Raw genomic sequence first — 12,284 nt, forward strand, 5'->3', positions numbered from 1 at the left:
TCCAACTAGAATCATAAATAAAGAAAGCGAGGGTATAATAGTCATTTTACTTCTGAGATCTCAAAGAGTACGGGTTCTTTTAGAAACATGAATAAATTAGGATTAATTCTTGAGTTGTATTATAGTAGTAGTTTTTACTAGACATGGCTGCATCTTGTCGTAACTCAAATGTTGATGAGTTGTTGTGTAACATTATCTATTTTCATTTCACCCGCACTCCTTAACCATTTTTTTTCTTTTATAATCAGGAGACGAGTAAAACGTAGTCGTTTGCACTGAAGAGAGCCCAAAATAAATCTGTTTCTGAATTTTCAATTCTTCATAAGAAAAATTTACGTTTAGACCTCGTTACCCCCCCCCCCCCCCCTCAGGCTCAGTGCTTTCTTGATTTTTCTTCTTCCCAAAGATTTCGTCTTCTTCTTCCTCAAAATTGTAGCTCCGAATTAGGGTCTCCAATGGCAGAAGGTACGCTTACGCTTTTTGTCCCCCAAAAGCTCTCTTCATCTTTTTCTTTATATAATTTCATATTCCTGCAATTTTCCATCATAATGGGGTTTAGGGTTTACCATTTAAAATTCGAAACAGTTTGTGTGATCGCTTTTGTCTACGTTTGAGTCTGAAACGAGGACTAAGTATTGGTTAATTTGAAGAATCATTAATTCTGCTGCAAAGAACAGTAGCCCAATATATATAAGCAAAAAGAGTCAAATGGTCATTACTTGTATGTGTATAATGATTGCATTTGTTGAATGATTTACTTCTTTGCTGCGATACAAGTATTGTTGTTGAAGCTTATGAGAAACAGGACTAGTCTTCCAATTGGGATAGTTGGAGATTTGATAAATGAGCATTTATCCAGTCATGACTTTCTTTAGATAATCGAGTTGTTTTGCTGATTAAGTTGGAAAGTTAGGGACTTTTACGGTTGATCCGAGTGTATCCACTTGATGTATGCTGCCCTCAATCTAGACAGTTCTTGAAGCATGAGTAAATATGACTGGTGTTAGAATATTAAGAAAGTTGAATACCTCTTCCATTACTCCTCTCGGCACATATAGTTCGAAATTAGCTTACCTGAGGTTTCTATTGAATCTATTAAGTATTAACGCTCCAATATGACTGAAAAGATACCCTTTTCCAATCAACATGTTTGGCCAAGTGCCCCAGCATTCCATTGTATGCATTGCTTAGCTGTTGTATCAGCTTCTGGTCTTTATGTTTTAGTTTTGGTTAATACTTGAATATGTAAAAACTATGTGCGAAGCTATCTGGTCGGTATTGGAGTGACGGTTCAAAAGGGTCTTAGATAGATCAGGTCATCACACTGAAATTTGTCCAAATTGATTGTCACTGGTTCTTGTTTTCACTCAGAATTATGCACGAGAAGCTTCGTCTGTTGCCTTTGGTATATATGTATTGGTCTAAACTTTCGTGACATAATGGAACAGGAAGATGAAAACTTGTTTTTGAACATCTAATATATATGACCATTGTTTTGCATTTACAACAATCAAGTATGACTTGTACTTATTTCCACTGACATTGTTCCTCACATATTTGTAGCTATGGACACTGGAGATGCAGTTATGGAATACACTATTCCTTCTCTCATTAAAGATTCCCTCGAGTCTACTCAGAAAGGCAAGGTTGGTTCTCCAGAAGACATTTCTTGGGTTGATTCCTGCCTGATTAAGGAATCTGATATTTCAGATGATAACTGGAATTCTCTGAAAGCTGCACTAGTAGAAATCCTCGATTCTCATCCTGAATCACTCGGCTCTTCTTCAGGGATAAGTGATGAATTACATGGGGAAACAGACATTGAGATTCATCCTTCTAGTGAGGAGACAGAACCAAATCGCTTCTCTATTAGGGAAGAATTGGATTCATTAGATGATGATGTTCAAACCAATGACGATATGCCAATTAGCAAGAATGCTTATGATTTGCAGTCATTTACTTTTGTAAACTTTCTTTTCGGACACTTGGCCGATGTATGGCCGATTTGGTTGCACTCAAGGCAAGTATTTCCTTCATATACTAAGTATGGGTTCTAGTGCATTCAAAGAATGATGCCTTAGTGTTTAGGTCTCATTAGGCGTGTCAAAAGATGTTTGCCCCAAATTCGTCATGGCAGAAATAAGGGCTGAGGGGCTTGCGGTTGAATCGTCCTTCTAGATTGCGCGGGCGTCCCAACTCACGGCTAGATAGGCAAGCGAGGTTTGTTATGAATTATGCTTGTTTCTGACTTCTATCAAATGATTATAGGCCGAGGAAGAAACCGTCTCGGCCGCGAGGTTCTAATACCTCTGTTGCAAGGACTCTGATTAGGCGTTAATCTTGACCAGGATATTCTATCACGTTTTCTTCTTGAGTGAACTTGAAGGTTTAGGTGACAAGTGAGAGGTCTATCGGGTGAAGATACTCGCAAATCACGGTAAAGACGAAAGTGAAGTGGACTCGATTTTCAAAGCATTGTGAAGTGATGTGTGTGTGAACAGTGAATCGCATCGATCTAATTCGGACCTAAAGGAGATCGATGGACGAAGATTTCTAATAAGTTACGAAATACTCCTAAGTGCGGAAATTAAAGTGCATATAAAATAAATGAACAAGAAAGTAAAATGCTTGAATGTAAAGTGCAGAAATAAAAGTAAAATGCTAGAAATGAATCAAATTTATGAAAGTAAGATTGCAAGCAAAGTACCTATGAGAGAATATAATTGAGTAAAGTTTTGTATATTGATTTGTTTGTGTGGTACCCTTTACTAGGGCTGGGTTCGGATCGGTCCGGTCCGAAAAATTTGAAAACCGAGTCCGAAACCGACAGTGTCGGTTCGGTCCGGATCGGTTTTTGCAAAATGCTGAGACCGATGACAAAACCGACCCGAAAAAATCGGTTCGGTCTGTCGGTTTTTCGGGCCAAGAAATCTGGCAGGAATGCAGAAACTGTAAAGCAAGTAGAAAATGCAGAAATGCAGCAAATCTGCAGGGCAGAAAATGCAGAAATGCAGAAAATCTGTAATGTAAAGCAGAGAATGCAGAAATGCAGAAAAACTGTAATGCAGAAACGCAGAAACGCAGCAAAACTGTAACAGAAATGCAGTAATGCATTAATGCAGTAAAACAGAAATGCAGTAAAGCAGAAATGCAGTAATACAGTAAAACTGTAACAGAAATGCAGTAATGCAGTAATGCAGAAATGCAGTAAAGCAGAAATGCAGAATGTAGGAACTTGTTAAAGTCCCACATAGAAGAAAGTTTTAAGGTTTATAGCCTTTATAAGACTCCATCCTTCCAAACAAGTGGATGGATGACAAGTTAAGATGTGAGCTTTGGGGGCTTTGATGGGCTTTTCCTATTGGATTTCCCATAAGAATATACATATATAATATATATAAAAGTCAAAGATGGCCTTCGGCCTTAGGGCTGCAGGGCTCGGTTTGATTAAATTTATTTTTATTTTTTGATCTAACACAGAAATGCAGCAAAAACTCAGTGCAGCATTATTAGTTCTAACTAGTCCGGATCGGTTCTAACATATACAAATGCAGAAAATCATATACATGTACAATTATCGGTCCGGATCGGTTCTAACCGGTTCTGCAAATACTGAAACCGAGACCGAACCGGAAGACATTTTAATCGGTTCGGTTTAGCCCGAACCGAGGATTTCTGTTTTCAAAACCGACCATTCGGGTCGGTTTCGGTCCGGATCAACCCGGTTTCTCGGTCTCTCGGGTCAAACCGCCCAGCCCTACCATTTACAATGAGTTTAAAGCTCTTGTATATACAGATCAAAATCTAGGCTAACTTGCACTCCAAGACATGGAATCTAAGTAGGATTCATCTTTCTTTTCGAATTGATTCGTTCCTAAATGTCATGATTTGGCCGATATTCGGAATATTCACAATTGAAATCCTTAATTGACTCGAACTCTATGCTTGTGAGGATTCCTTCCTCGAACGGACTCCTCGACCGAAATTATTATTTGGGTTTGGCGGAACACTCTTAGTCATTCTCTCAGCCCGTTTATGCATTCACCCATTTGAACTTGGATTATCCAAATACATGGCTGTATGATCCGCTTCACTGATATTTGGGTCGTCCAACCCAAAATCTTAAACCTTGGCCGAGTGACCGAATGACACATTGTTCTCAGTCGTATGACTCAAAAGCTATTATCTCGGTCGAGCGACACCTTCATCTCGGGCGTATGACCCAACGTCTCTTTGGTCAACTCTTAAAATGGCCGTACACGGGAGTTGCTAAATTCATATCCAAACAATGAGGTTTTTTAGAAACATGAATAAATTAGGGCTTGTGCTTGATTTGTTTTGGAACTCTTCTTACTAGTGTCATGTTACTGGTTAGTTTGAGCCTATTCTCATGGTGATGTTACGTTAGATTCCTTTAGAATTTTCTAGACATGACTCAATTTTAACGTAACCAAAATATGAATGAATGACTCATTGTGTGACGTTATCTACTTTCACTCTCTCTTTAATAGATGAGACCCACGTTCCTTTAAAGAAAGCAAGAAAGAAAGAAAGAAAAAAAAAAAAGAGTACGGAAGACCAGTAAAACGTAGTGCTTTTGTCGCAGAGGAGATGAGTAAAACGGGGTCGTTTACAGTGAACAGAGCCCAAGATAAATTACTTTATCAGTTCCTGAATTTTCAATTCTTCATAAGAAAAATTTACAGATTCTTCTCCTTCCCAAAGATTCCGTCTTCTTCTTCCCCAAAATTGTAGCTCCGAATTAGGGTCTCCAATGGCAGAAGGTACGCTTAAGCTTTTCGTCCCCAAAAGCTCTCTTCATCTCTTTCTTTGTTTAGTTTTCATATTCCTGCAACTTCCCCCCATAAGGGTTTAGGGTTTTACCATTTTAAATTCGGAACAGTTTGTACGATCTCTATTGTCTGCGTTTGAGTCTGAAATGAGGACTGAGGATTGGTTAATTCGAAAGATCAATAATTCTCCTGCAAAGAACAGTAGCCCAAAATTTATATAAGCAAAAAGAGTCAAATGGTCATTACTTGTATGTATGTATGATTGCATTTGTTGAAATTTGAATGATCTACTTGGATATCAGTCTTCTTTGTTTCAATACAAGCATTGTTGTTGAAGCTTATGAGAAACAGGGATATTGTTCCAATTGGGAGAGTTGGAGATTTGATATATGAGCATTTCTCCAGTCATGACTTTCTTTAGATAATCGAGTTGTTTTGCTGATTATGTTGGAAAGTTGGGGACTTTTACGGTTGATCTGAGTGTATTCACTTGATGTATCTTGCCCTCAACCTAGACAGTCCTTCTGAAGCATGAGTAAATGATTGGTGTTAGAATATTAACTAAGTTGAATACCTCTTCCATTACTCCTCTCGGCATATTTAGTTCGAAATTAGCTTGCTGGAGGTTTCTATTGAATCTATTAACGCTCCAATATGACTCAAAAGGTACTCTTTTCCAATCAACATGTTTGGCCAAGTGCCCCAGCATTCCATTGTATGCATTGCTTGGCTGTTGTATCAGCTTCTGGTCTTTATGTTTTAGCTTTGGTTAATACTTGAATATGTAAAAACTATGTGCGAAGCAATCTGGTCGGTATTGGAGTGACAGTTCAAAAGGGTCTTAGATAGATCAGGTCATCACACTGAAATTTGTCCAAATTGATTGTCACTGGTTCTTGTTTTCACTCAGAATTATGCACGAGAAGCTTCGTATGTTGCCTTTGGTATATATGTATTGGTCTAAACTTTTGTGACAGAATGGAACAGGATGATGAAAACTTGTTTTTGAACATCTAATATATATGATCATTGTTTTGCATTTACAACAATCTAGTATGACTTGTACTTATTTCCACTGACATTGTTCCTCACATATTTGTAGCTATGGACACTGGAGATGAAGTTATGGAAAACACTATTCCTTCTCTCATTAAAGATTCCCTCGAGTCTACTCAGAAAGGCAAGGTAGGTTCTCCAGAAGACATTGCTTGGGTTGATTCCTGCCTGATTAAGGAATCTGATATTTCAGATGATAACTGGAATTCTCTGAAAGCTGCACTAGTAGAAATCCTCGATTCTCATCCTGAATCACTCGGCTCTTCTTCAGGGATAAGTAATGAATTACATGGGGAAACAGACATTGAGATTCATCCTTCTAGTGAGGAGACAGAACCAAATCGCTTCTCTATTAGGGAAGAATTGGAGACATTAGATGATGATGTTCAAACCAATGACGATATTCCAATTAGCAAGAAGGCCTATGATTTGCAGTCATTTACTTTTGAGGGAAATCCCTTCTTGCCTGGTTACAAGGATGAGTTGGGAGTGACTGAAAACCTTGAGTTAGGAGTCAATAAGGATTCTTGGGCAGCTGAGATCGAGCCTTCAACTGAGGATATATTCAGGGTTTGGAATTTGGAAGTTCCAGAAGAAGAAGATGAACTTGTTAAGCAGTTGAACAACGCCCTTGAAGAAGTATTGCCTCAATCCTTACCATCAAGTTTTGCTGATTCCGATGCACATAAAAATTTGGAAGAAACTTCAGTTGATGATCTGATTGCTGGGATTGCCGACCTTTCTTTGAATCAAATTTTCAGTTGAACAGTTAATTGTTTGGTTTAGATTTGTATTTTCATTATTGTTGATGTGCTCGTGACAGTTAGATTCCTGTTGCACATTTTCACTGAACATAGATGGGGCCTAATTCAGTATAGTTCAGCCAACAGTTTATAGATCAACGGAGTTTCATGATTGAATTACCAAATACTTTACCAATGCAGTTCTGGAAGTTCCATTTATGCCTTTGTCACATTATGTTTCACTATTGGAATGCGGCAGATTGATAATATTCTCATTCATGGAAGATGAATTCTTAGGTGGGGGTATCTCTAATACAGCATGTATGGTTCAACATCTGGCCAAAAGGTCTCATGGAAGCAAGTAGAATGGTTGTTTGTGGCTTTGTGCAAGTCAGTTTTAGAAGGGTCTTAACCACTCATTGGCATTGCAAATCAGCTATGAATGAGGTACTTGGTGAGGACCAGTAGATTGGAGCTAGGTAGCAAGGAAAATCACGAGCACGATCACGTCAAAGAACGATGTGGGATGTTATGTACCGTCCACGTTAATATAGCAGTCTAATCAAACTAGAGCCATTAGTCACTAAGAAGGGAACAAACAAGCAAGAGAGATGATATACCAACCTCATATTCACTTGCCAATTTGGAGAGGAATCTCTTATGCCAAGTCTATTTTGGACCTTTTCCCATTGCAAGCGTCATTCACTTGTCTCTTTGCTAAACAGAAGAGAAACAATATCATGGGTTTTTCTAGACAATAATCCACCCTTTTTACAAGGTGAGCAAAAACCCTCATGTCTGAACCACGTATGCAGATGCCAAGTCAGCAAGTTATCATCCAAATGGCGGACTGGAATTGGCCATCACATAACAGCCTCAAATTGGACATCTTTGATAATACATAGGACAGTTATAAATACAGGAGATTGAGTGCATGTGTGGCAAAGAGCACAAGAGAGCTTTGCAGGAGATAAGATTATATTTTGTAACTGCACTCTCAAAGCGCTGCTAAGTTACACTGCAGCAAGCAATGGCATCTGCGTCTCTACTCAAGTCTTCTCCAGTTCTTGACAAATCTGAGTGGGTGAAAGGCCAGACCCTCCTCCGCCAGCCTTCTGTCTCATCCGTCGTCCGATGCCACCCTACCGCCACATCTGGTCTTACCATTCGTGCTTCATATGCTGATGAACTTGTCAAGACCGCTGTATGTTTTCTTTTAAAACATTTCAACTCATTATGTAACATATATTATTGCTTTCCAAAAGATATGCATGTCTTTATGTCTTGCTCTTAGCTTATACAAACTTATATATATTCCTGACCATATAGTAAACTTACAACATAACATAACATGTCAAGCTGTTTGACGAGTGATTATTAACTAAACATGCTCTAGACAGTGAATAAAGATTAGACATGTACTTATCGATAATGCTATGATAATAAACGAGACACAAGCTCTGTTAGGATTTGAATTGATGTTTGCTTGTTTTTGGTTGGTTTAGAAAACTGTTGCATCCCCCGGCCGTGGAATTTTGGCCATGGATGAATCCAATGCAACCTGTGGCAAGCGTCTGGCTTCAATTGGGCTAGAGAACACTGAGGCTAACCGCCAAGCCTACCGTACCCTCCTTGTGTCAGTCCCTGGCCTTGGCAATTACGTCTCTGGTGCCATTCTTTTCGAGGAGACTCTCTACCAATCCACTGTTGATGGTAAGAAGATTGTGGATGTGCTCATTGAGCAAGGCATCGTCCCTGGGATCAAAGTTGACAAGGTGAGCCACTGTAATAAAATATCTACGTACTGTAATTAAGTAAGCTAGCTGCAAGCAAAATTTAATCTCATGATAGCTGCATATGCTGATAAGATAATGATGTTGATAACAACAGGGTTTGGTGCCCCTCGCTGGTTCCAACAATGAGTCATGGTGCCAAGGTCTTGATGGACTTGCTTCTCGCACAGCTGCTTACTACCAACAGGGAGCTCGTTTCGCCAAATGGTATGGATCAAATCTCAACAATTTCACCATATGTTTTTGGCCATACCATAATTTGTGAGCTCATGATTGAGATAAAGCTAGCTATAACATAATTGGTATACTTTGATGAACTAGGCGTACTGTTGTGAGCATTCCCAATGGTCCATCCGCTCTTGCAGTAAAGGAAGCAGCCTGGGGTCTCGCTCGCTACGCTGCCATTTCTCAAGTAAGAGAAATGCTAGTTGTGTCGCAAGAGAACATTACTTGATGTTGTACATGTTTTCTTGAATTGGTTGGCAGTCAATAATTATTTTTGACAACAGTTTTGAAAATTTATTGATTAATTACTCTATCAGATTGCTTGATATTTCTGTCTAGTTAGGATATGTTCCTGATTGAGAAAGGTTGGCTTATTGATTCTATAGGAAAGTGGATTGGTCCCAATCGTAGAGCCAGAGATCTTGCTTGATGGTGAGCACGGCATTGACAGGACCTTCGAAGTTGCTAAAGCAGTGTGGGCTGAGGTTTTCTTCTACCTTGCCCAGAACAATGTCTTGTTTGAGGGTATCCTCCTCAAGCCTAGTATGGTTACTCCTGGAGCTGAGTGCAAGGAAAGAGCCACCCCGGAACAGGTTGCCGACTACACCCTCAAGCTCCTCCACAGGAGAATCCCCCCAGCAGTCCCTGGAATCATGGCAAGTCTCACAAAAACTCCCCAAAAATTAACACGTGTTTTTCAAACTTTTATGTTTCGTGTGCTAATATCTTGGGACTGTGTTTTGTTGAGCAGTTTTTGTCTGGTGGACAATCTGAGGTTGAGGCAACCCTGAACTTGAATGCAATGAACCAATCACCAAACCCGTGGCATGTGTCATTCTCCTATGCCAGAGCTCTCCAGAACACTTGCCTGAAGACATGGGGAGGCCGACCAGAGAACGTGAAGGCCGCTCAGGAGGCACTACTTATCCGTGCCAAGGCCAACTCTCTTGCTCAGCTCGGAAAGTACACCGGAGAAGGAGAATCAGAGGAGGCCAAGAAAGAATTGTTCGTCAAGGGCTACGTGTACTAGATCGTTGGTGCCAATGCTATAGATGATGAACAACCGACAGTAAAGATTATCACGATGTTGGAGGAATGAAGACTAGGTTCTGTTAAATGTGTGTATCGGTTTATAGCCCATGAAAGACTATTTTTGTTCATGATCATTTCATGTACTTCAAGCAACTTAATAAGCTTCTTGATGATGAGTTTAGCTAGTGTTTATTTCCTAATCATATATTTAAATGCTTAAAGTCTGAATTCTGAACCCAAAGCTTCTCTAACGATTAATATTCACCGGAAATTAAAATGATTAGGTGTAAGATAACTGTGTTTGGTCCCTTGGGACCAGCGATGGTTTGCTTGGCAAGCAGATTCCCCCATGATTTTAGATAGTGGATTTTGGGTTGAGCTAGCACTAGGGCCTCGTTTCTCTTTCTTCCCGTGGTTCTCGTTTATCTTAAGTTCTAGTGTTTCACTTTTGGGGTTTCTAGCCCTTATGGTTTATGGTTTTTGCTACTGTGATCGGCATTGAGCCACAGTGTTACGATTGACGTGTTTGTCCGATCAAGTGTCTTTGGTGGTGGAAGTGGTGGCGGCCTTGGTCATAGAAGATTTGTTTGATCAGAGGCTCATTTGGGTGTTTCGAAAGTCTCGACGGTCTGGAGTGAAAGTTGTTTGTCTTTGTTGGGTATAGTGGTGGTGGATGTATCCCTTTGATGGTGGTTTCTGTACACCTAATGGCACACATCCATGGTGGAACTCTGATGAGTTTCGAGGTTTGATAGTTGTGGTGGTGTTTTTGTCTAAGAAACAAAATATACATCTTTTTTCGATGATAGTTTCGACTCAATCAACACCGATTTTTGTCAGTACGTAGTGAAGGGTTGGTGGAATGGTGGCAGGTGTCTTCTTTCGATGATAGTTTCGACTCAATCAACACCGATTTTTGTCAGTACGTAGTGAAGGGTTGGTGGCAAGTGTCTTCGAAGATGGGAGAAACATGTTTTCGAGTTTCTGACATATATTAATCCTTGCCTCAGGAGAAATATTTAAATTTGAGCTAAAGCTACCAACATTGATCCTTGCTCTTGAAGGAAACATTGCATTTGGGTTCAAGTAACTGTTATCAATTCTTGCTCTTGGAAGTTTAGACTTTGTTTTTTTTTGAAGAATGTCATGGGAAGCTCCTAGACAAGAAGAAAGGTAGACTAGCTTAGGGCTAGTTTACTGTTAACACAATTGCTCACTTATTGAGCCTAAACAACAAGAAATCAAGTCTTCACTACTAACCCCTCTTTGAAAAGTAAACCTAGTCGCTTAGAGACCTCAATTGGTTGATAGAAGCATTTTAATGTGATATTTTAATAGTTAATTCCTCACATTTTGCTTAGTTAATTCCTTAACGAATCGATTTTTAATTCAATTTTTATTTTTAGGTACATTGGAGTAGATGATGATGAAATAAGTGTTAGGTCCATAAAATGATGGAGAAAAATGGAAATGCACTAAAAAGGTCAACTTTACACATTTTCCTACTCCGGCTAGGAGAAACCAAGCCAAGCAAGGAAGAAGGAGCGACCACCTGACCAAATGAACTTCAAATGAGCTGAAACCTTCCAGATCCATTCTAGACATCCTAAGAAACATTTCTTATGAAGAGTGCAAGAGCCAAAAAGAAGTGGAAGGCCTTCAAACAGTCAGCCCAATTTTCTGCAGAAGCAAAACTGGAAAACTGGACCTGTAAGGAGTCCAGCAGAAATTCCGGCCCAAACACATGGAGATAAATTCTAAAAATTTTACAGAATGATCTACACTCATGATGGATCATTTCATATGAAGAAGTCACGGGCAAAATCTGAAGTCTTGGTGGAGAATTAATTGAAGGAAAAATGAGTAGAAAGTGACTCAAACCTAACAAATTCCATTAGTGTTTAAATATTCAAACCTAACAAATTCCATTAGTGTTTAAATATTCAAACCTAATAAATTCCATTAATGTTTAAATGCTCAAACCTAACATATCATCATTTGTTTAAATCCAAATAGTTTTGCTTGGTAGCCTATAAATAGAGGCTACAACAAAGAAGAAAGGACATTCCTTCATCCATTCCATTTTCTTTGTCTCTCCATTTCCTTTCCATTTTCCTTTCCATCCTCTAGTTTCAAGTTTAGTCATCTCCACGAGTTCAAGCAAGGCCAAAGAAGAAGAAGAGAAGCCGTGAGCACTTCCATCCATAGCCATCCTTGAAGCTTGCTTTCGAGTTTCAAGAATCCACAACGTGAATCATCCATCTCATCTTCATCCACGGTGTAATCCTATTCTCCTTTGTAACCTTTGCTTTGAATTTCGTTGGTTATGAACTAGTTGACATATATGTTTGAACAAAGTATTATTTCTGGAATTTTTATGATTAATTGAGAATTTTCAGATTCATATATTGTGATTCGAGAGTTGCTTATGTGGGTTTGTTTAATTAAATTTGCGTTATAGATAACTTTTGTATTTTAATCTTATGTGGTTGCAAACACTTAGGGTTTCGATATGAATGGTGCTAGGTTTAAGAACATGAAATCGACTTTTCGTTTTGTGTAAACTTGAATCAAAGTAGTAAAGGTTTTGTACAAAGATCGAATTTAATTAAAGAGAATTGCAATTAGGTGGACTTTTCCAT

At 39.1% G+C, this 12,284-nt stretch overlaps 2 protein-coding genes across 2 annotated transcripts; both read left to right on the top strand.

Annotated features, from left to right (window-relative positions):
- The first annotated feature begins 368 nt into the window (after nucleotides 1-368).
- Nucleotides 369-6,751, top strand: LOC133737387 (uncharacterized). The gene is made up of 4 exons (XM_062164952.1): nucleotides 369-465; nucleotides 1,564-2,024; nucleotides 5,704-5,737; nucleotides 5,896-6,751. The coding sequence occupies exons 1-4, from the start codon at nucleotides 456-458 to the stop codon at nucleotides 6,612-6,614; spliced, it is 1,224 nt and encodes a 407-aa protein (XP_062020936.1). The 5' UTR covers nucleotides 369-455; the 3' UTR covers nucleotides 6,615-6,751.
- A 768-nt stretch (nucleotides 6,752-7,519) lies between these two features.
- Nucleotides 7,520-9,818, top strand: LOC133736691 (fructose-bisphosphate aldolase 1, chloroplastic). The gene is made up of 6 exons (XM_062164282.1): nucleotides 7,520-7,796; nucleotides 8,098-8,367; nucleotides 8,483-8,592; nucleotides 8,707-8,797; nucleotides 8,997-9,266; nucleotides 9,362-9,818. Exons 1-6 carry the CDS (start codon nucleotides 7,623-7,625, stop codon nucleotides 9,638-9,640), a joined length of 1,194 nt encoding a protein of 397 aa, XP_062020266.1. The 5' UTR covers nucleotides 7,520-7,622; the 3' UTR covers nucleotides 9,641-9,818.
- The last annotated feature ends 2,466 nt before the right edge of the window (nucleotides 9,819-12,284 follow it).

Source organism: Rosa rugosa, chromosome 3 (genome assembly GCF_958449725.1).
Source record: "Rosa rugosa chromosome 3, drRosRugo1.1, whole genome shotgun sequence".
NCBI classification, from domain to species: domain Eukaryota; kingdom Viridiplantae; phylum Streptophyta; class Magnoliopsida; order Rosales; family Rosaceae; genus Rosa; species Rosa rugosa.